Source organism: Phaethon aethereus, assembly GCF_964289735.1.
Source record: "Phaethon aethereus genome assembly, chromosome: 5".
Classification (NCBI taxonomy): Eukaryota; Metazoa; Chordata; class Aves; order Phaethontiformes; family Phaethontidae; genus Phaethon; species Phaethon aethereus.
The window spans coordinates 20,918,801-20,943,042 of NC_138579.1; the positions used below are offsets into that span (position 1 = coordinate 20,918,801).

Below are 24,242 nucleotides of genomic sequence, written 5' to 3' on the forward strand. Positions count from 1 at the left end.
ACATCGGTAGTTCTGTGCATTACAGTGTTGAATATAATTAATTTTCAGTACTGGCAGAAATCACTGAAAAAATAAGGAAAGATAATGATTGATTATAACTTGTGATTTCCCACACACACAGGGATTTGTCACTGGAGGAAAGGATGGGGTAGTAGCTCTCTGGGACGATACCTTTGAACGTTGTCTCAAAACCTATGCCATCAAAAGGGCTGCTTTGGCCCCTGGGTCTAAAGGTAACACAGACTTTATCCTTTTTTTAAATCTATTTAAAGTACTTTCTTTAGAAATCTTTTTCTGTGGAATTGCTTTTCCCAATAGGAGAAAATCCACATTTGACATAAAAAATACTAAAAATGTGGGGTTTTTTAAAGCTTTATGGATTCTAAATAAGTCATTTTTCTGTTGGGATGGGAATGGTATGTTGTAGTATCTGTTTGTACATCTGGTGCATGCAGGTCATAATAGTTATGTATTACCTGCCTGAATTAATTGAGTTAACTTTGAATATCTTACCACCCAGGTAACTTTTTTTTTTTTTTTTTTAATGGCAACCAAAAAGCCTATTATATCTCAAATCATGAAGTAACTTGTCTGATCTTTTCTGGTTTGGAGGAGGAATGAAATTCAGAATTGTGTTAGTTTTGTATGTTTTTTTTAATGACTTAATTTTCTTTAAATGTATATGCCTTTTGAAATTATTTAAGAACTTTCCAGTCCTATTATTCCTATTTCTCCCATTTATTCTTGATCTGAGTGCTGATTTACAGTTTTCCCTATCTGACAATCTGGTTAGCCGTTTCTCCCCCCTGCCCCCCCACCCCTTACATTTGCTGTGTTCTAATGTATATGATTTGACTTTCAAAAATCATGAATGGAAACACCCATTAACTAAAACGCTCTACTGCAGAGTATCTCATTCTCATATCTGTTCAATAAAAAGCTAGATTTGAAGGTACCATAAATGCTAGCAATATAGTTGATACTTCACGTGCACATTTTTTCACTAAGATTGCCAGTGAGTCAGTCTGACTGAACTTCAGAGATACTCAACTGAGAAGATTAGTGTCAGCTGGGTAACTGGTAAATACTCCCAAATGAATTCAAAGATACAAGTTCTTCCATGCAGGAATATGTTTTTACTTGTTTACTACAGTGAGAATGTAACATGCATATGTGAGGCATACTTGAGAATCTTCTGTCTTCTAACATTTTAACATTCTAGGTCTCCTCTTAGAAGATAATCCTTCTATACGTGCCATATCTTTAGGGCATGGTCATATTTTAGTGGGCACAAAGAATGGTGAAATATTGGAGGTGGATAAAAGTGGACCAATAACTCTGCTGGTTCAGGTACATGTTAAATATCAGTCAAATACTGCATACCACAAACACTACTTTGTTTTTCAAGTAAAGACTATTGTGAAGTAACAAGCATTTTAATTACTGGTAAAGTTAGCAAGTCACTATAATGTCATAGATACTTTTTTTTAATGCTAGATGAGACCATTATGACTCTTTAATGCGCCAAACAGATCACAGAATTTCATGTACTAATTTTTTCAACAAGTTCATCCTTTCAAAGACACCAAAATAGTATTTCTGTTAAAAAAAAAAAAAGAGAAAAAAGTGTCTGAAACAGTGGATCCTCCACTAAATTCCTTATTAACTTTTTCTGAGTACAAACTACTCCTACTGTTTTTAAAAGTTGTCTCCTTGAGGTTTATTTTTAGATTTTCTTTGTAATTATGTAAAAAGCATTTTGGTGTTCTTTATCATACCAAGCAGACTGCATTTCTTAAGCCTAACTATGAAACAGATTTTTTGCATTGTATCATCGTATGATTTTCTTTCATACTTAAATAAAAATCTGTGGATCTTTAATTCACACTTCTGAGTGGCCAGTGCAATGTGTAAAGAACCAGATTTTTTAAAGAATATATTAGAACCTAATGTAAATTAAAAAATCTAGATGTGTGTGAGGATTATATCTCAGAGAAAAGTTTTCTCTAGTACTAATTACTGCGATTTGCACTTCTACTGTAAGTAGCAGGGTGAGGTTTTTTTCAGGTGTTCCATGTTTCTATTCAACTATTTCTTTATTATCCTCTAAAGATACACATGTTCTCTCTCTGTGTTTTTTTAAGTTCCTTAAATGTATTATTTCATATTTCAGTGTAAAATACAAAGTCATCTAATTCATCGTGTTTTTACAGGGTCACATGGAGGGGGAAGTTTGGGGTCTAGCTACTCATCCTCATTTACCTATTTGTGCCACTGTAAGTGATGACAAAACCTTAAGAATATGGGATTTATCTCCTAGCCATTGTATGTTAGCTGTTCGCAAATTGAAGAAGGGTAAGATGCTTAGTATAAAACAGATTTAACTGAATTCAGTTGACATTTACTAGCATTATGAATCTTTCAAAAGCAAGACTGAATAAATTACTTTATTTGCTCAAATTATTTTATTGATGCTATGCTCACGAGTTATGTAGCCCTTAAGCTAATGAATCTGTACGGAAGATTTCTATGTAATACTAGTCTTAAGATTATTTGCAATTGTAACATATTTAAGTCACTGAATTTACAATAAAATTTGAGCCAGTTACATAAATCTGCTATGTTGCTTATACTATTGCAAGCTTTTTTGAACAGTGGACTCCAATCTAGAAATATTTGGAAGAAATCTTAGAAGTAATGTTGAATTTCTATTCTTTGTGAACATTAGAAGAATCTGGAATGTCAAGGAAAGAGAAGAACAGTCATAAAATTCTTACTCGTTGTATACTATATGGTATATATGCTTTGCTAGACAAACAAATACAATAGGCTTCATATGTTTGGTGTTCAGTGAAGCATTTTGATCCAAACCTTTTAGGAAGCTTAGTTGAAGATTATTTGGATTGATAAAGTAAATGTAAGGAAAGTCATGAGCTGGAATAAGCAAGGATTAAACAAGAAAGTTTCAAGTTGGCAAAGTCTGCTCAAGTCTCAAAGCTGATATTTCTTAATATTTTTAAGAGTAGTTTTGGCAGAAAAACAAGGACTGCAATGACTTAATTTGCTGATGAGACATTTCTTGAGATGCTTTGGTGATCTTAAAAAGCACTTGTGTACTGTACAGAAAGAGCTGGATACTTCTGCAGACTGCAGTAATGGCAATGAGATAATATTTGGTAATTTAAAAAAGACAAGACTCAATGACTGTAAGAAAAATGTCTGTGTAGCTGAGGAGTAACTGAGGAGCAGAAGGCTCAGGATGTTCTAGCTGAACAGAAGATGACAATTATATGTGACAGTGAGGTATTTTTCCCAGGACATATCAAAGTAGTCACATAATTTACAGGATACTAATCAATACTTTTGGTGTACGCTTCTCATCTGTGTTCAGCTGAATGAAATTAATCTGAAGGTTGAGTATCAAGAAAGGAGGTACAGGATAATGAATGAGAAGCTTTGTGGTGGAGTCAGCTAAATGAAAGATTATTGTCTACAAGTTAATCGGAACAAATAGTAGGGAAAAATATTTCTGCTAATGGAAAATTCTGGCATGGAAACAAATCTATATATGATGAGCATAAACAAATTTAGATTGGAAATTAAACTGTTTTTCAAATGAAACTTTATTAAAAGTATTATATGCCATAGTGACCATGATAGCAAATGACTGGATTCTGTGAGTCCGGGTCTTTCCAACTGTGTTCTGCTTACCAGAGCAAATGGTAACAAACAGCTGGCACCAGATACTAAGAAGAAGAGCAAATTAAAGATGTATAGACAATAGTGATTAATCTGTATTATTAATTTACAACAAATGTCAATTAATATGCAAATAAATGTAATCTAAGATTCTGGGATTGTGTACTTGTCAATTTGCTGATAGCTTCTGTGTGCTATCACAGACGTGGATCTTGGAAATGATCTTGTCAGCATCTAAAAAATTTCATTAGACTATATACTATAAGAACAGCTTGCTTTTACTACTGGAAAAATAAATCTAAAAGAGAGTTTGTGCGCTATATATGTACCTGAATTCCATTTCTGTATTTCTTATAGGAGGTAGATGTTGCTGCTTTTCTCCTGATGGAAAAGCTTTAGCTGTTGGTCTTAACGATGGAAGTTTTCTAATAGTTAATGCAGATACCCTGGAGGATCTAGTCTCTTTCCAGCACAGGAAAGATGTTATTTCAGAGATCCGATTTTCTCCTGGTAAGTGATTTAAAATGAAGATTTTCATATCAAGGTTGTTCAAGCAAGCTTTATAACCTTTAAAAGATAAAAGTAGTAGAAGTAGTACTCTTTTACATGTAACTAAGAAGTCAGCACGACTGATACTAACATTTTGAGAAATATTGGATGTGAAGTCTTATGTTGCTCATTTAAGGATGAGATTATTGGAATAGGTTTGCTCATAGTAACCTCCTGAATGCAACAGTCAATCTCAGCAGCCTCCTGAGATCACTAGGATTCCACTTTGAGCTGCATAAATTGGGCTCTTCACTGAGGTTACTGTAAGCTAATGAGAATGCTTGAAACTGATGTGTCATAAAGTTCTGGTGCCTTTTTTCTTCTTTTTCCCCCTACAGTACTTAGCACGCCCAATGAGGCTGTTTTTTGGGGGTTTTGTTTTCAAACAGTGCAGCTCTTATTTAGGATCACAAATGTATGGCCTAAACTAATACTACTTCAGTGAAAATACTCTTCTGTAGGAAAAAATTGATGCAAATTACTGTTGCCAATTCTCGTGCAACATCACTTTCTGGTTACCTAAGCCTTACTACTGTCTGAGTGCAATAAATTTTTAAAATTTCATCAAATAGTTTTTATTGTTTGAAGATGTAATGATGTAATGATTGTGTATTTCATACTGATTTTGATTATGTGATATGAACATTAGTCTGTCAGAGACTATGTATAAATTAGGAAGCTCATTTCAAATGAGCTGCATATAGCTAAATTGCAGAATGTACTTGTAATTAATATACAGAGCACTACAGTTTTTGAAAATGCCTTGTGTTTCTACTGATGCATTTTAGGGGCTGGAAAGTACCTAGCGGTGGCATCCTGTGACAACTTTGTAGATATTTACAATGTAATGAGCAGTAAACGAGTAGGAATCTGCAAGGGAGCCTCCAGCTATATCACACATATGGACTGGGACATAAGAGGTAAGTAGCATTCATTCTGAAACTTTGCTGGCCATTGGCCAGGCAGCGTATGTACTTATCAGTCCCAAGAGCACATGCATACTGCTCAGGCAGTTGCACAAACAAACTCTGAATTAGACCCAGTGCATTTTGTCTACCATCTTACGGGACAACCATAAACAGGACAGAAAAGTGATGCATTATTACACTTTTCAAAGAGAGGAGAAAGGACTGTAAATGTCAGGGCTCAGATGACTGAGATCTTCTGAAGACTATACTTCCAGATCCACTGTTTATGTATGCAACTTTTTGCAGTGGAAACAAATAATTTGTGTAATGCTGCTAGCAACAAAAATTACAAAATAACCTTTTTTGTTGTTGTTATAAAATGGAATCTTCTATTAATGTTAATATACAATGTGGAATATATTTTATAGGAAAGCTCTTGCAAGTCAACACTGGTGCTAAAGAACAGTTGTTTTTTGAAGCTCCTCGTGGGAAAAAACAGACAATTCCTAGTTTGGAGGTGAGGAAATAGACTGCCTTCTTAACTTGTTTGTAAATTAGAGTTATGATACAACTGTCTATATCGCATAAGAGGGAAAACTATAATTTTAACTGGTCTGTTGAGAAAGCTTATGTTTAGGTATTTGCTGTAATTTATCCTTTTTGCAGCCTGTTCAATTAGATTATGTAATCAGAATGATAAAATACATAGGGAATATCACATTTGTCTCTTCTGTTAAGAAATGGACACTTCGCTGATGTACGCACTCATGAAAATTTCACTGGACTTCTGCATGCCTCTTTTGGTACCTAAACACTGTTGAAAACCTATTGCAGATTACCTAGCCCTAACCTTGCTGTTGAAGACCTCATGTCTACCTTTACATAACAATGCAATGTAGTGTACATTATCTATAGGGAAGTATATTATCTTGTCCCTATAACATTGATTTATTTTCTCAGACATAGAACATTGTTATGGGGCAGAGAGTGAAAACAGGTAATTTTAAAATAATATTTTCTATGAGATAGAAAGGCAATGTTGAAAAATGTAATTTATTTTCTTTAGCCTGGAAAGGCAGGTGAAGCCAAAATTTTTTAAATACTTCCAGAGATTTTGGAACTGGAGATTAATAGAGGTAAAATTAAGGGTCTCAAATGAAATCCTGGCTAGTCAGAAAATAAGCGGTTGATATGTTAAAATATTATCTTTTAGATGTGACATATCTTTCACTGAAAGGACTTTTTCTTGAAATCGGATATGGAAGAAAACTGCCTGGGAAGAAGCATGCTCTGTCTCAAACAGGTTGTTTTTGTAGGTAGAAAAGATTGGCTGGGCATCATGGACAAGTGTTTTGGGCTCTTGCTGTGAAGGAATCTGGCCTATAATTGGTGAAGTCACAGATGTAACTGCTTCATGCCTCACTAGTGATAGTAAAGTACTAGCCACAGGAGATGATTTTGGATTTGTGAAACTGTTTCGATACCCTGCTAAAGTAAGTAAATTTCAGCTGTTCATGGAAAAGATTGATTAAAAAACGTGCCTTTTCAAAACCAAAAATTCATCATTCAGAACAAAATAGTGCTTTTATACTTTTGTCCTTATGATCAAAGGCAGCATTCAATATCAAATTGCAATTTGAAATGTGTAAAACTTTCGGTTAGTAAGGATGACCATTCCAGATCAGACTAAAGAGCCATCTCATGTAGTGTCCTATCACTGACAGTGGAAAATGCATAGGAAAAACGGTAAGAATGGGAATGGGACAGGCACTGTCTAATAATATCTCTGGCATTAATATCCTCAGTGTGGTTTTTATCAGTGTCGTTTTTAGCCCCTTAAGCTCTTGTTTTGAAAGACAATTAACATTTCTTCCTCACCTTCATTTCACTCATGATTTTGTAGACATTCATTCTGTCCAATCTCAGTAATTTTTCTCTAAGATGAAGAGCTTTAATATTATTTAATCATGCATTGTGGAAAAGCTATTCCAGAAGCACATACTATTTTTACTGCTCTTCTAGAACCTTTCTAGTTTTCCTGTATACTTCAATTTTAAATATTTTGCGTTGCTAGGGATGGTAACAATGCACAAGTATTGACTCAAAATATTCTACATGCGTTTTATTCTTTATCTGTTAGATTATTTTTTCTCTTTGGAAAAATGATCCGGTATTTATTGCTGGGATCTGTTTATAAACAAATTCTTGCATGCTTGGTATGGAAGTATGGTTAACATTTCATGAAGTTGCTGTAGGAGAGGAACTTGGCAAATCATGTGATACATACAAATTCAAAACAGCTAAAGCATAAACTGTAAAGAAGTTAAGAACATGTTGTGCACTGGCAACTCATTTCAGTTTCGTCTATCAGACTGGTTACATTTCATCTGCCTTTTCTCCTCTTTTCTTAGGGAAAGTTTGGAAAATTTAAGAGGTATGTTGCTCACAGTACCCATGTAACAAATGTCCGTTGGACCTATGATGACAGTCTGTTGGTCACTGTTGGAGGAGCAGACACCTCTTTAATGCTGTGGACTTATGAGATGGAAGGACATCGGGATAGCAGGCAGTGTGACAGTGAAGAGTCTGATCTAGATTCTGAAGAAGATGGAGGTCAGTAGTAATTTATAAAACTAGCTGGATTATGCCATTTCAAGAAGATTTTATTGATGGAAAACTGCTAATTTAGAAATAATCAAGTTTTATATAAGATTGTTTTAATGTTAAATAGTGAAGACACTTCAAAAACGCTAAGTAAAATTTCTTTTGGGGGAAAGGACTGACAAACTGTTTTGAAGAAAATTATAATGAAGTGTTTGACTTACTGTTTTGAGTCAGAGTATATATAAAGACTCTTGACATCTTTTGAACTAAAAAATATTAAGTGCAAATTCGGGTAACTTCGAAAAATCTGTAAAGAAAAATACACTCATCACAGTTTAGATTTGGGCACTAATTCTAATGGAATTATGTTGAAATCCGTATAATGCGAGATCATCATATTGATGTTATAGCATCTATTTCCATAACATGAAAGCATAGTGGACTGAGGTAGACTGATGTTCATGTATTGGAACAATCTATTGCAAGATCATAATATCAATAAAGTGTTAATTACATTTTGTAGAATTAACTTCTACTGATTTTGCTATACTTAATGTTTTACATTTCATGTTACAATTCCAAGGGTTCACAAGCTTCCAAACTTGTTCCCTCTGCTCCCAAGTGCAATTTTTCCTCTTTGACAATGCCTCAGTCTTCAAGCTATCACTGCTACTCTTTAGACAATTCTGTGTAATAAATTAACTTCAGTTTTCACTAAATGACCAAAGAGACACTTTAATATTAGAGGCACATTAAACATTCATTGGAGAAGAAGTTTTATTCAGTGTCTTACTGCTTAAAAATATTGAAAACTACATCTGCAAAGTAATTTAATTGCCTGCAGGACGACTCGGTCAACTTCAGCTTTCTTAATCAAAAATTGCAGTCTTCAGAGCTTTTGTTCAGCTTCTGCTTGTGACCTGTTAGCACATCTTTGCTCAGTAACCTTCTGTAGATTCTGGTGCTTTACACAGAACCCTCTTAAGCTATTCAAAATATACCCTAAAAGTTCAAAAATGCACTAAAAGAAAGAGGTCTGTTAATCTTTACAAGAAAAGACATTGACATCTTTTTCCACAAAAAATTCTCTTCATTAGGTTTCATTAATTTCAATTAGAGTTAGTAACTTCATAAAATTGTTATTAGTAGTCTCAATCTTTGAAAAAAATGGAGGGTAAGTAACAATCCTGTCACTATTTAGCCTTTTTGCCATGTTTACTATAATAAACATCATCTTGATGTGCCTGACTGTCCCTAAGCATTGCGTAGAAACCCTGTTCAGACCTATAGATTCCATCCTAATGGATGGATGGATCCTGAAATAGAGAACAACTTGGCACTAAATCTTCCAGAATTTAACAGCAGGTGTCAGGTAGCAAGGTCCTTTGTTAGTGACCCTGAGTTAAGGCCAACCAAGCAGCAATGGGGTAGCTTTGAATGTCCCTTGGATCTTTGTTAATCATTTTTTCCAAAAAAGATATTTTAGAGAATTTTTTTCTTAGAATGTCTTTTATTAACAATGTTCGTTATTCCCAGCTACCTTCTTTCTGTTGTGTGTTTATGTAACTGAAATAATGGTATAATTTTTCTTGTACTCCAATACATTGTTGAAAGCTGCACAAATTGTGATTTTTTTTTTTTTCTGGTATCTTTATTTTGTTTTGATACTGTTCACTCTGATTTTGTTAGGTTATGACAGTGATGTGACAAGGGAAAATGAAATTAATTACACCATCAAAGCCTTATCAACAAACATTAGACCAATGTTTGGAATTAAGCCTCATCTGCAACAAAAGGAGCCAACCTTAGATGAAAGGTAATAGCTAATTTACAATTCTAGCCATGAAAGCTATCTGAGGAGATGATTAATAGTAAAACATAATTGTATTGGAATATATACACATCTTAAAAGGGTATGTATAAAAAGAGTGGAAATATTTCTTTGGAGAAAAAAAAAAAAACAACAACTGAAGAAAAGATATAGCCTAAGGACTAGGCTGTATCTCTTTTGGAGAGCACAATAGACTACAAATGATGCATGTTTATTATTATATTTGGGGAGTTTCTTGAGATAATTGAGTTATTTGCTGGTCTTTGGTAATATGTTCTTTTCGCAACTTAAATACTGAGTGGTATCTAGTGATGGCATTTTAGGCATGAACCTGTACAATGGTTTTATTGAAAGATAGCTCTCAATCGTTTGTTTTTGCCAACAAACTAATCTGACTAATGCAGGTGTAATTTCTTCTCGCATTGTTTCTGTCTCCAAATAACTTCTACCTGTCTTGGAAAAATTCTTTCCACAGTGGTTCTGCAGTTTCTATTAATGAGTCTTGGAACATGAAGTTGATTGCTTCGCAGTGTTAGTTGTATTGCTTGGTTTGCTACCGTATGCTTTAGAAGAGAAGGGGGTGGGGAGCAGAGTAGAATAAGACCAGTAGGTAAAGTAAATATGAAATAAGAAAAAGAATTTATAAATTATAAGTTATAATTTATAAATTTTGACTAGAACATAATTTGTTGTAGAATCTGCAACTGAGCGCAGTTGGTGTTTGCTGTTAAGCAAAATCGATGTGGACAGTGTATGTGAGGGGAAAGGAAAGAGGGATTCCTAGCACGATACAGTGGCGATTGGTTGAGGAACAGTAGTATTAAAGAGAGGGAAATGAGGAAAACACAACACAGTATAGTTAGGAGTAAGGATACAGAGAAATAGCAGATTGGAAACTTTGTGCAGGAATGTGAGGAGTTCCGTTACGGTGCACGTGTCTTTCTCAGCAGTGAAGCTGACAGATCTGTGATGCCCTTGTTGAGAAATGCAGCCTGACATTTGTAGGAGTTTTGGTGTCGTCTTTTGTTTTCAAGTTGTGATGCTGAAGGAGAGAATAGATGCCTGCACATAAAGCTGTGACTCCCTGTCTTGCATTTAAAATAAAAAATGGTCTTTCTGTTTGTTAATTAGATGTAATTAATTAATTAGATGAATGAATGAATTAATTTGTGGAAATAAAAAATAATGTGCATGAGAAAGCTGTGATTAAAGATTTTATTTTTTAAAATATGAAATTTTAAACCTCTTGTATTTCAACAATTGTTTCTGGAAGCTGAGTCGTGTTTTTCAGTTTCAAATAAAATATTAAAGAAAATTAATTCTGTAGTTAGGTAACTAGGTTCTGATTCAAAATGCATGAAAGTTCATGAAAGGTTTCCATTGCCTGCATTGTTTAAAAGTTTGGGGCCCTGAAACTTCTAAGAAAATATTTCATGAAGAACAAAAATGGAATATGCTTAATGTATGTATTTTAACTTCTGCTCTGCTGAAGTTAATATTATGTAAGATTGGTAAATGTTTTAGTAAATACTTTCATAGTTACTAATTTTTATTTTATTTTTATTTCCCTTTCCTTTTGCTTCCTATGAAGGCAGGGGGTAGTGAGGTAAGTTCATTTACAGAAAGTCGAGGATCAAACGCATTTTAATAATTTAAGCTGCTTGGGACAGTAGTTATACTTTGAACTAGAAGTGAAGGCTTTAACTCTTTAATAGTAAATAGTAGCTTGTTAATTGGTAGAAAAGGGATAAGAGGCAAAGAATAAGCCCAGCTCTCAGTCTGAATAGACATGAGTGGGTGCTAAATAGAGTATTTGGGAGGAAGTGATCAAATCTCACCCTTTTTTCCTCAGTACTTTGGAGTGCCTATAGAACAGCTTGACTTAAGTAGCTATAGTCAGAGAGCTCGCCTAACTGCTTGTGGACTTCTGTAAGGCTATTACAGTGTTGGTGCAGAGGTCCAACATGGAATAAAAAGTGCAGGGCACATGTTGTGGAGATGCCCGAGGTGGCTATATGAGCAGTATCACCACATCTGCACCACTGTGTTGGAGCTAATAAAGCTTCAGGGACAAGAGGAACGTTATTGACTTGGCTGCAGCATTTTACCAATGCACCTATACTACTTAAGGATCTGAGCTGCTAGGTCCACATGGTGTTAGTATGATATGCAGAGTCACTAGCTTAGGTGCCTGTGTTAGGTAATGAGTTTTTGCACATACTCTACTTAGAATATATGCATACTCAAAAACATGCTCTTACATTTGTAGCACAGCAAATCCTTAGGCTCGTAGGCCACCCTTCAGACTTATAGGCAGAGCTGCTAGGCCACTTGGACCTACACTGGTTAAGAAGGGAGAACTCCTCTCATACCTACCTGGATCCTGTTTCTGCAATGAAATCACATCCCTATGGTGACAGATGATAGAATTGTGTTAGTCTTTGTGTGTCCTTGTGCAGACAACTTGACATAATGAAGAAAGCCACTGTCTTAATCTAAATTTTATATCATACCACTAACAACCTCTATCAAATTACTTCTGATTTTAGGCTTTTAAAAAAATGTGTATCTGTAAAGTCAGTATTGCTGTACAAGTTATACAGAGCATGTGTAACTTATACAGACTTTTCTTCGGTGTTTGTTTATTTACAGGGTATGTGGGTGTACTGCTCAGAGTGTGAGTAGTACATCTGTGGCATTCCATGGTATGTGTAGGCTTGTTATATTGACTGCCAAACATTAGAAGAGATACGTTTCTGTAGTAGCACTTTATTGGAATCCATATATTCTCAGGATCACAGGTACATACCAATGTAGAATGTGCTTCTGAGAATGTCTTTCAAGTAATTTTGACTTTGTGTATAAAGGAAACTCCTTAACAGAAGGTATCAACCTCTTTTACTATTGAGTGTAGGAAGAGCTTAATACTCTGTGGCAGAAGATGAAGATAAATACTACCAGATAATTGAACTCTAAGGCTATGTATAAAGACTTTAAAGACCATACCAAAAAAGTAGTTACTACTTACTTAAGATTGTTTTAACAACAATCAGCAACGTGGAATTCATAAACCCTAGCTGAGAAGCGAAGTTCCCTCAATATAGAAGGAATATTTTTAGTATCCAGAGTATTAAATGAGATAAACAATAGGAGGACACTAGAGGAAGAAGCATATCTGAAATCTCATCTGTTTCCTACTTCTGTCTCACAAAAGCACATCTGCGAGGTCAGGATTTGTAGTCCGAGACTGTGGTCTGGATATAGAGTCAGAAATTGCTCAACTGGGTACCAAAAATTAATTCGCTAGAATTATTTTGATTCTAATATTAGAAAGGTTAAGCTGATCTCACCTTTTACATTGTAAGTAGGAGGATGATTTAGGAAATTGGTTTTAGGCCATTTAGTCTATGAAAAATTCAAATACACGTCACCAGGTGGGTCAAAACAGTGTCTCTCCCTTTTTTGCTGAAGCTCTGCAGAAGGGAATAAAAGAATCCCTAGGATCAGAAAAGGAGAATAAGCAAAAGAGGCTGCAAAACATTGCAGTCTTTTGGGTAGGTAACTTCTCTGTGAAGTATGGAACATGGGATTCTGCTTTTGGTGTAGCATAATACTTTTCTTCCAGTGACGCTTAATTGAAAAAGTAAATGCAATTCCCAGAACATGAATCTGAACAAAGGATTATTTTTGCTGTCCAACAGAGATAGTGTCCTGTTTCTCAGTTTCCTGGTTTTCCTCATAAATTACTTTTCCTTCCAATAGCAGAAGGTAAAAAAAAAAATATTTTCCCCTTCACAACAGCACAGTTTTACTAGGAGCGGTGGACATTTCTATGTCTTAATCATTTTTATGGCTGACAAACTAACTTGAGATGTGAGTTGCATCAACTAGTACTTCTAGGCAGCACTGCCTTTAGTTTTTTCATTCAGGACAAACATGACTTTCCGCACTTTTTCTGGGACTTTTTTTTTTTAAAACAATCTTATCTAAAGTATTCAGTATTTGAAAGAATTTTTTTCTTTTTTTGAATTATTTTCTATTTTTAGTTCTATAGTAAATATTTTTTAAGCCTTAAATGTTTAGGTCTATTTTATCTACTGTTTGACACATTTGAAGAAGAAAACAATACATGTTGTAAAGAAAGATTTAGAGATGAATGGAAGAAATATTTTGCTGTACACCAAGCCCCAACTTTCCAGCATAACCATTTGCAGTTTTATTGCATAGTTCCATAATTAAAAAGCAACTGGATTAGTGGGCTCTAGTACTAGAGAGCACGCATGACCAGAAGATGCACGCTATGAAAGAATACAGCTGGCAGTAAGTCATTCTAATATGGCCCACTGATGCTGAGAATGAAGGGAAATGGTAGCATGGCAGTTGGTCGTGTTCGGTCTTTGTTTTGGGACAGTAAAGAAAAATGTAAATGGAAGATGTACAAGACTGCATAAGCTTCAAAGCTATTTCAGCTTGCTTTTGATTGTGTATTTGAAAACAGTTATTTTTATTTGCTCTTATTGTCATACAGGAATTTTCCCTTTATTGGAAGTTTTGAAAGTAAAAAAGATTGCTTTAGAGACTTTCTTTCCAAGTCTTAAATCAGCATTTCTTCATTACGTGGTATAATGATTTGAAAAAAGCAGCAGACAGTTGGCTAGAGTTAGTAAGTCTGAATGTTACTTTTATCTTTCTTTTAGAAGTTAAAGAGACAGTCTTTTTTTGAAAATAAGAGATGCTAGTGCTTAGTGTTGATATGCTGAATAAAAATATGTTGAAGCATTAAAATTCAGGCACATTTTTTGGAAAATTTATGGATGCTAGAACTCAAGATTTCATTTAGATTCAATGGGTTTACAATCTGCTTGCAGTGTAGTTTAAGGCCATCTCTACTAATGATATGCCATCCTCTAGTGGTAAAGTTACCATAATATATAATTGATGTTGTAATGGTTACTTTAACTTCTGTGAAAACACAAAATGGCGTTGGCTGAGAGGCGGCACTTATGTCTATGGTGTGAATTATTTATAATTTCTGAATAATAATATTAAAAGATAATATTTTTATGTGAGAAGATGTCTACTGTGTGTCTAGCGTGGTTGTGTAATAGCTTTATGGATATTCAGTAGCACAAAATAAATTGGAAAACTGTTTCTATCATTTACTAAAAGTTCTTTCCTAGTATGTTTTTGTGCTAGGTAAATTGCTCAGAGGAAAATCCATCATGGATGGATAATTTTGAAAACACTTCTGGCTCAGCTACTCCCTGAACTGCAAACCGCTGGAGGTTGGGAGAAGAATCTGGAGAATATCACTCCATTCTTGCTCTGTTCTTATACTCCTTGAAGTGTTCACTATTTGCCACTGTCAAAGGGAGGATGCTGTGATTAATGTACCTTAGATAGGAATGGCTATACCAAGAGGTCTCAAAACTAAAAAACCAGGAATTCTGGTTTAATTTTTCACCATAAATCTACCATAAACTGAATTAAATAATCATGAAAGAGTAGTATATGTCATCATATATAACCCTACACATGTTGACTACCTGAGATAATTGTATTTTAGTGGGGTTTTTTTTATGAGTGAACTTGAACATCTGTCTTTAATAGTGAGTTGACTGTTCTATCTGTCAGCTCATTTTGGGAAGTTAAACATGCAAAACCTTTCTTTGAGTAACTGAGGTGTTGCGTTTGCCAACTCTTTAAAGACTTGGTATAATTCAGAGGTTTTTGTGTCTGCTTCTGCTTTCTTTCTCTGTTTACAGTAAGAATCATGCCTAAGAATTATATTCTCATGCCAACACATGTTCATAATTCCCATTTTAGTGAATGGGATTTTTCTGTACAAATAATAGATTTACATAACCTATGAGGTTGTGAATAATCCCCTTGTAAAAAGAAGTAAACAAAGCAGAAAGTCAATAATTTTTTCTATGAATAAGTCAGTGACACCTAGCTTTCAGCAAAACTTGTATGAGTAATCCGTTTCTCTTTCCCACCTGCTGCTGAAAAGAGGTTCCAGGTAATACTTTTATTTTGCTATCTAGTCCATATTTTACTATTATCTCCTATTTTCCTTAAAAAGCCATCTGTCATGTTGGGTGCTATACCATGCACCTGTCACTCTTTAGAACATTGCTGTATTATACATTTTAAATTTATATGTATTCATTGTAGTTCTGTTCCATACAATAAGCTAGATTTTTATTGACCAACCAATATAAAATTAACTACCTGGACCATTACACTTGCCTAAGTTTTACAAAGAATATGGAAATGTTCAAAAAATGTGTGGATGTGGCACTTCAGGATATGGTTTAGTGGGCATGGTGGTGTTGGGTTGATGGTTGGACTTGATGATCTTAAAGGTCTTTTCCAACCTTAATGATTCTGTGATTCTGTAATAGGTATTAAAATATAGAGATTAGCACTCTCTCTAGCCCCTAGTGGACAGCTGTCCACCTCAAAGGTGGATTGTTTTACATTTGATGGGCTAGTCTCACCTGAGATGTCAAGGTGTACATGTTGCTAAATTATTTAAGTATTAGATTACCTATATCCACATTAGTGCATACAAAATGGCACTTAACTACTCGTAGGACACAGGAAAATAATTACAACTAATCATTGTCAGGAAGCAGTATCTAAAAACTATGAGCTTCCAGTATCTTCTAATGGAAATCAGACCTCTAAAGTTTCACAAGTGACTTTGGAAATCTTGCCAATGGAATGGGAAGAACTCCTCCTTACTTTTAAAATTAATTCTCTACCTCATGCTTGCCAACACCTTTTGGGAAGGGCAATGAAAGTTGCTTCCTGCTGAAGGCTAGTGCAAAATCACTGCAAAGTTCTCTGCAAGTCTCCCAAAGTACAATGTGCAGCTATGGTGACCCTCACAGGAAGGGACTTTTTCTTTTGTACCAAGAGCTATAATTTGCTTTATGAAATCATGCCCAAAATAACACCTGGATTTTTAAAACAGAAATAAATATTGTAATTGGCATTGTCATAAGTTACCATGGAAATCAAAGAATTGACGTCAGTTTAGATTAACCACACCATCCCTTGTTCTGGTAATAACTTTAGAAACTCAGTATCAATAATAAAAATAGGGAGTGAAATACAACATCATTATACAAGACAACATGGATAGCAGTATCAGTAATATTGACACTGTGTCTAAAAACCGTGAAGAAGGAATTTTTTTGTTTTGTAAACTACTTCAGAGTGCTAGCATTGTTTTTATGGTCTCAACAAGAAATATCAAAATACTGATACATTAAATATTAAAATTACTGATTATATATAAATATTTAAATTACTGATTCTATTTCCATGTTGCAAATAAAGTGCCAATATTAAGGTATTTATTTCCCCTATGATAGATGGCTGGAACTCTGCTCCATGTGTTCAGACTGACCCCATCCATACGTGCATTTACCCCAAAATGTTATTCATGCTCTCCTTCCCATCTTTTGCCCACAGTTTTCGAGCATGCCGCCAGTTATACATGTGGGTATGTGACCACTGTATGTTGTATATACCATTAGTCATTTTCCTGCACATCAAATAGCAAATGAAAAATATCTTCAGCTTTCGCACCTGTAAAAAAAGCACTTGGAAAATGTATTTTGGTGTCTTTCAACATTCCTGCTTTTAAATGCACAAGTTGTCATCTTGATACTTAATTGGGAAAAAAAATACATATGTGCGTGTAATTTGCATTCCAGTTCCACTGCTCTGAATGACTGCAGAGTTAGTCTTTCATAGATGGGTACTTGTATGAATTGTTTAGGTGACCTAGGAGATAATACAGTTGAGTATAGATTGTCAAGTTTTACTGACCAATGTACTTTGGTACTTTGCACTTCGGTGCAATGTACTTTTGGACCAACGCACTTACTTTATTCTTTTGTGTGGTGAGGTACAAATGTAAATAAAAGATGTAATGTAAATAAATGTAATAAAATGTAAATAAATCGAGCACTGGAACAGGCTGCCCAGAGAGCTTGTGGAGTCTCTTTCTCTGGAGACCTTCAAAACCTGACTGGACACGATCCTGTGCAACCTGCCCTAGGTGATCCTTGGCAGGGGGGTTGGACCAGATGATCTTCAGAGGTCCCTTCCAACCCCTACCATTCTGTGATTCTGTAATGGTTGGCTAAGGATGGATATCCACCTGTATTTGTATCTCGTTCTCTTTACAGCCTTTAAGTATAGATGGTCTTTTCAGACGGTTGTATAATGTGAGATTTTTCTACCTCTTCTCCCATTCTATCACAAGGCATTAGCAGACGGTAAATGTTATAAAAATGCCATGTTCTAGATCCAAGCAGCAGAGAAATCTTCAATTCCAGTCAGTTCCGTTCCCGTAACATAAACCTGTGCCAGAACCATGTCCTTTCAGTTTTTACTGCTTTCATGAAACCTCAGATATGGTCTCCTGCTCTATTTAGTTTTTCTGCCTTTTTTTCCCCCCCCTCTAACTCACTTTTTCCTTTCAGGCACAAATATCAAAAGCGGGGGGGGGGCAGGGGGTAGAGATGAAGCTTGAGTGCTCTGTGTCAAATGTGAGGGTGACAAGTGGAAGAAGGGCTCTTTATGCTGTGTTTTATCAATTTCTAGAGCAACAGCAACAACACTGTTGCTGGATTGGCCATAACAAACCAGAAATTTAAAATATAAAATATTTACTGTAAATTTACCTCAGATATTTGATGAAGTTGTCTGATTTTATTCCTGCCCCTGCTCAGCAAATTTTAATTGGACCTGGGCTCTGTTAGTTTCTGTCTATCTCTTCATTTACTTGAATGAATAAGGGCAGGTTTTTATTCTCTGTATCACTGAAGTGCTTTCAGAAAGCCCATTCCCCGTACCAGATCTGTGCGGTTTAATTTTTGTTCATGCATTTCAGTAGTTTTACGTGATCGGATTTGATTCGATTTGAGTAGCCCACAGTGATAAGAAGGCTTCTATGGCAGTGGGAGATACCTGTTACCGCTTGATCAGTGCATTTGTAACTGATATTGCTCATCTACTGTGAAGATGGGGAACAAATATGGTGAAAGATTTTTTCCTCTGCAAAACTTTAGGTGACCTCTCTCCATATATACTTAATACGATAAACATTATGACCTATTGGGAGTGTTTTTTGTTGATAATTTAGAAACTTGTAAATAAAAATGTAGTTTCTTCATTTTTTTCAATTAAAATTGAGAATTTTTATCGTACTTAGCAGTACTTTCATTGTAATATGGCAAGCTAGATGAGAGCATGCTAGGAGTCAGTGGTGATAGGACAGAAGAGAAGAAAGGACCAGGAAGATAGCTGGGGAGGCTAGGAATTGCTCATTAAGTATAAGACCTGGAAAGAGCTGGTTGAGAGACAGTAGTGATTCAAGAGTGGTCATGAAATCAGATGTGTTCCTTGCTTTCTGTACTGGCCAACATGCTTGTGTAGGTAATGAGGGCAGCCTAGACCATGCTTGGTTTGCTTTTCCTCCTCTTTTCTAAAAATTAGGAGAATACTTTTTTCACCTTTACAGACTAAGGGACAGGATGCTATGGCTGTGGGCTAGGTCCAGGCTATAATTGAAAAATAAATTCAAATGCCATCCTTTTCTCTCTGGAGGTGTATGTGAATTCCTTCCAACTGGAGACCTCAGAGAGGGAAGAAAGATCTGTAACTGAGGACCTTTGAGAAGGAAGTCTAGGAGTACATTCCCACCAGACATACTTCAAACAGGACTGAAAGTGTATTTAAACGTTGCTGTCTTTTAATATTTGTCTCTGGGCAAGGACACCTTTAGTGCATGTCCACATTGGTCTCCTTTTCTCACCTGCATTGGTATGTATGGTAGGTGTCCCCAGATTTTGCCTTTATTGCCAGTTTATAAGAAGTCTGTTTTCCAAGAGTAAGAATTTTGGAGTAGCAAAAAACAAGTGTTAGACTACCATTCTTTGTGAAGGTATAAAAGTCTTATCTCCATACTTCAATTAGTGTTCTCTGTTTTAATTTGCACTTATTTATGAATGAATAAGAAACATGAGCCTTAGTTATTTTCCTTCATGCCTTGAATTTTCTTTTTAACTCTAAATGACTATTTCATACTTTGCTCTGATAAGAATTTATTTAACACAGCCCACATTCCCCCCCTGTGAAAAGACTCGTGTTAACTGTCCAATGTAAAGTAGCAATGTTTCTTTTTAGATCTGTATTTTCTACTGTAAAGATTCTACATTTCATAAAATCTAGATTTATGATGCTGAATTAAATGTTTCAAGTACCTCCCTCTGGCCCTAGCTAACATGATAGCCAGTTGTAATAAACTTGATTGTGTTTGGGTGATCCAGGCATCTGACAGACTTCTTTACTAGACAGAAATTTTTCATCATCTGTTTTTCTTTTGTGATTTTTTTTCCATAGCTACTTATCAGGCTTCTAAGTGTAGAAGAAGTAACTGAAGTATCTCAGCACACAGTTTATAGTTGCAGTATAATTTTCATTATAATATGTACAAATCTTTTGATCGGTGATATGACCTCAATCTATAAGTTGTACTAAAATTAGGCAGGGAAAATGAAGGAATAAAGCTCAGAAAATGGTATTTTATTTGAATAACTGAAAAAATACTTTTTGAATGTAGCTTGAAATATAGAATGTAGAAGCAAATCATCATCTATTGTTCTTAGAAAACATAGTGATTATGTTGCATGAAAGTCATCATTCGAGAGCAGAGATGGAATTAAAAGTACTTCATACTAAAAAGGGAACATGAAAGAGAGCTGACCTGTTACTTTGTGTGATACTAGTTTGTCATGTTGCCTACTGGATTAAATCATCTGGATTTCGTTGAATCTATATGTAGTATTTATTTTTTAATTAATTTTTCCTCCGAGGGGTCAAACTTACAGGTTTCTTTTCATGGCCACATGTGCTGTATTTATAGAACCAAGAGCCAATACTGCAAATTACTAGAAATAATTGCATAATTTTGATAAATAAAAATTACCTGTTTGTATGTTTCTTTGTATATGAACAGTTGAACATAATCTGAAAGACAGGTTGCAGATATTTATCAGACAAACCTAGTTGAGATTTCTTAATTAAACCTGGGCTATTCAGAACAGTGGAACATAAGTTATGGCTGATATTACTGCATTTGCATTGATCAATAACTTGTTTCTGTTGAGATAAGACTGAATGGGCAGGTGTACCTGGAGTTCTTTCCAAACTATTACAAAAATAGGAAAAGTTAGGGCCTGCTGGAAGGCATGTGGGAACAAGAATGGTTATCTCAAGTATTTAGATTAATCAGGTAAGCCTTTAAAGCTATCCAATAAAAATTGCTACAGAGAAGATGGAAGTACCTTAAGAATATAGCACGAAAAAGCAAATAATATTTTATCAGTAGTCATTCATTGTAAAACAAGCTTTTGCATTAACCTCGGGAATTGCTGAAGAATTGTTGGAAAACCTAGCATGTTAAACAAAGGTGGTTGTTTTTTTTACCTTTGACAGAGGTATTTATTTTAAAGATGAATACAAATGTCAGTTAAGCAGGATAGGGCTATAAGTTTTCCATATGCAGGTTGGAAGGTACTGTGTTAGTATGGAATGGGTGACGGACAGCCTTCTCTTATTCACAGTTCTTTATTTCAGACCACCAGTTAGTAGGGCATTGCCACAGCCTGAGAAACTTCAAACAAATAATGTTGGGAAAAAAAAGAGACCTATAGAGGTAAGAAAAACACTGATCTCCACTTGCTCTTCCTCTCCTTTTAGGATGTTTTTTTTTTGTTGTTCCCCCCAGAAATTGACACATTTGTGGACACCCTAAATGATTGTTTCATTTTAAATGTATTAAAGATGGAAATATTGAATAGTGAGTAAATAGGCAGCAAAAAAAGTGGGAGAGAATTTTTTTTTTGTAGATCCAAAAAAAGCCTGATATTACATTTTCCTGCAAATGAAATGGAGCACAACTTAATTCTTAGTAACAAAAAAACTTTTAAATGCAGTGTGTAGAAAGCAGTATGTCCTGTTTAGATAATTGGATTGTTAATAGTTGTATGTATCACTAATAAAACTAAGCATATTTTACTGCATTTTTTTTTAAACTTTGTTTAAAATACATAATAGTTAACAGTTTTAAAAATAAAATAATTCTTAAAAATCTATTAATGATGCTAATGAAGCACTTGGTTTTGGTTTTTTCATTACATGGCCAAAGCAAGTAAATATACTCACTTTTGATTAAGCTGAAGTGGAAATTTCATCTAACCTTGAAAAATGTAGTTCTTCATATCAGCTGAAATATTGTCTATGATACGAAACAAAATGGTTGTAGCGTAATAAACAGCCTTTTGCCATCAGTGTGCTAGAAGTTTTAGGCTGTAATTCAGCTTTCTTAATTGCCAGCTGGTATTAAATTGTGTACCAATGTTTGTCATTCTTTGTTTCTTAGTATTTTCTGCATCAAAAGAGCTGTGTTCTTCTTGGCTTACTGTAATTTATTTATTTATATGGATGTGTATGAGTATTCCTTTCTGTGTATATATATGTGCGTGTGTGTATATATATGAATAAATGTTCTGCGGCATCCACCAAACAGAGATGATACAATGACATGACTGCGTACGGCAAGAATGAGCAGCAATGTAAGCTGACAGGGAAGGCAGGATCTCAGTTTCTGTTGGTTTGAGATACCACTAAACTCCTTTTCCTTTACTGCATAAGAACACATTAGAAAAATAAAATGCTGTAAAAGATTGTAAAGTTCATAATTGCTTTAATGTTTTCAGTATCTAATAGATGGAAATATCTTTTTTAGGACCTAATTTTGGAGCTGGTATTTGGGTACCGAGGCAAGGACTGCAGAAACAATGTGCACTATTTGAATGATGGTGCTGATGTAATATATCATACTGCGTCTATTGGGATCTTGTATAATGTGGCAACAGGTAGGAGAAAACCCACTCCTGAGGAAAAAGGTTTCTTCACACACATAGAGTTACAGTTTATGAAGTAACTGGTATGCTTTAAATCTTATAAAAGTGTGTGGGAAAATTATTATTTGTTGCTGAAAATTTGGTCTGTAGGGAAGATTCATAATAGTTGAATAAGAAAACTAAATATATTGAAATGTTTCTGGTGACTGAATTTTCACAGAAATAAATCTTTTATTATTTTGGTATTAGCTTTCTGAAATTTGCTTTTCAAAATGATCACAGAAACTTAGATAGCTGAACAGTGGGGTCATTGTAGTTGTTTAATGTTTTTTTTCTAAGACTAAGGTAGTTATTTTTTTATTTGGTTTAGTTTCAGTCCTCTGTGTCACATACATTAATTCCCAATAACCAATTTAAGTTTAGACAACTTAGACCTTTTAAAGAGTAACCCACTGCCATTTGTTTCTGTGATATTTAAGCAACTTGATGTAAAAAACTTGAGGGAGTAATTTGGAGTTATTTAATGCTGTGTGTTAAAATTGAGATAAAAAATTAGGAGTTACTGTTTTCTGATTTTAATCTCCAAAATGCAACACCAGCATAATGCTGTTTTCTAACAAATATTATAAAATTTTCAAACATTAAACATGTCTATGTGTGTATAAACATTTTAAATAAAGTTGGACTTTTTTTTTAGGCTCTCAGTCTTTTTACCAGGAACACAATGATGATATTTTGTGCCTCACTGTAAATCAGCACCCCAAGTTTACCAACATAGTGGCAACTGGCCAAGTAGGTATGTTTGTATTTTTGTAAAAAGAAATTAAAGTAAAAGCATGCAATTAGGGCCTTGTGAGTTCATGATAAATCACAAAAATAGTTGATTATGCTATCTCCGTTTGTATGAGTGTAACTCAGTTACCTGTCCTCTTTATATGTTTCTTTGGGTATAATGTAATAAAGTTGAACAAAAAACATTGACGCATGAAGGAAGATTAAGCTTATCTTTTGGAGCATTACAAAAAATTTTTTTTTAGAAATCTTAAGCCCCATGAAATTAGTCTGGTTTTATTTAACTATCAGCTTGTGTTAGGCTTTCCAAAGAATCATAGCCCTTCCAAAGAAGCTTAATTGAGCTATGTTTAATTTCTATATGGACTAAACCCAGAATTCTTAAAATAGATGTCACTTTATGTAGGTTTTATCTCATCAGGCAGATTTATAATACCTACTTGGTGTTTTGATAATACATAGTTACAATATTCTAGGCAGAACTAAAACCCTAATGGTGTTTACCTACAGATAAATTTAGATCTAGGGGGAAGATAAATATGTTTCATAGTAACACTAAAATTGATCTATGAACTAACCAGGTTTAAAAAAAAAAGAGAAAAAGAAAAAGAAGCCCTGTGCATCTGCATAGCTGAACTAATAGTGCTGTTTCTAAATTTTGCAGAGTAGTGTAATTTTTGTAGTCCTACAACCCAGCTGCAGTGTTCATACTTTCACTTGTTTCTCAGCAGATTCAAAATCACATTGTTTTCCTTAGTGCATAGAATAAAAAAGCAACCCTTAGTTTATTTTAGCCAGAATACCTGTGGGTTTTTTTCCCCTGTAGGTTTGTTTTAGATGTTTCATCTAACGTGGTCAGTTTGTCAATTTATTACCTGCTTCCCTCCGTCTTACGCATTTTTAGGTGGA

At 34.7% G+C, this 24,242-nt stretch overlaps 1 protein-coding gene across 2 annotated transcripts in view; it reads left to right on the top strand.

Annotated features, from left to right (window-relative positions):
* The window catches only part of EML5 (EMAP like 5), a gene marked incomplete at both ends in the record, with an annotated part of 113,375 nt that overhangs the window by 71,223 nt on the left and 17,910 nt on the right, over positions 1-24,242 (top strand). Inside the window, 12 exons of one of the 2 annotated variants that reach the window (XM_082000541.1) lie at positions 122-233; positions 1,223-1,350; positions 2,214-2,355; positions 4,057-4,209; positions 5,037-5,168; positions 5,585-5,673; positions 6,473-6,649; positions 7,568-7,769; positions 9,450-9,576; positions 21,202-21,331; positions 22,424-22,553; positions 23,239-23,337. In XM_082000541.1, the coding sequence (XP_081856667.1) occupies positions 122-233; positions 1,223-1,350; positions 2,214-2,355; positions 4,057-4,209; positions 5,037-5,168; positions 5,585-5,673; positions 6,473-6,649; positions 7,568-7,769; positions 9,450-9,576; positions 21,202-21,331; positions 22,424-22,553; positions 23,239-23,337 (1,621 nt within the window). The remainder of the gene's footprint in view (positions 1-121; positions 234-1,222; positions 1,351-2,213; positions 2,356-4,056; positions 4,210-5,036; positions 5,169-5,584; positions 5,674-6,472; positions 6,650-7,567; positions 7,770-9,449; positions 9,577-21,201; positions 21,332-22,423; positions 22,554-23,238; positions 23,338-24,242) is intronic. The other variant, XM_082000542.1, reaches the window with a different exon arrangement.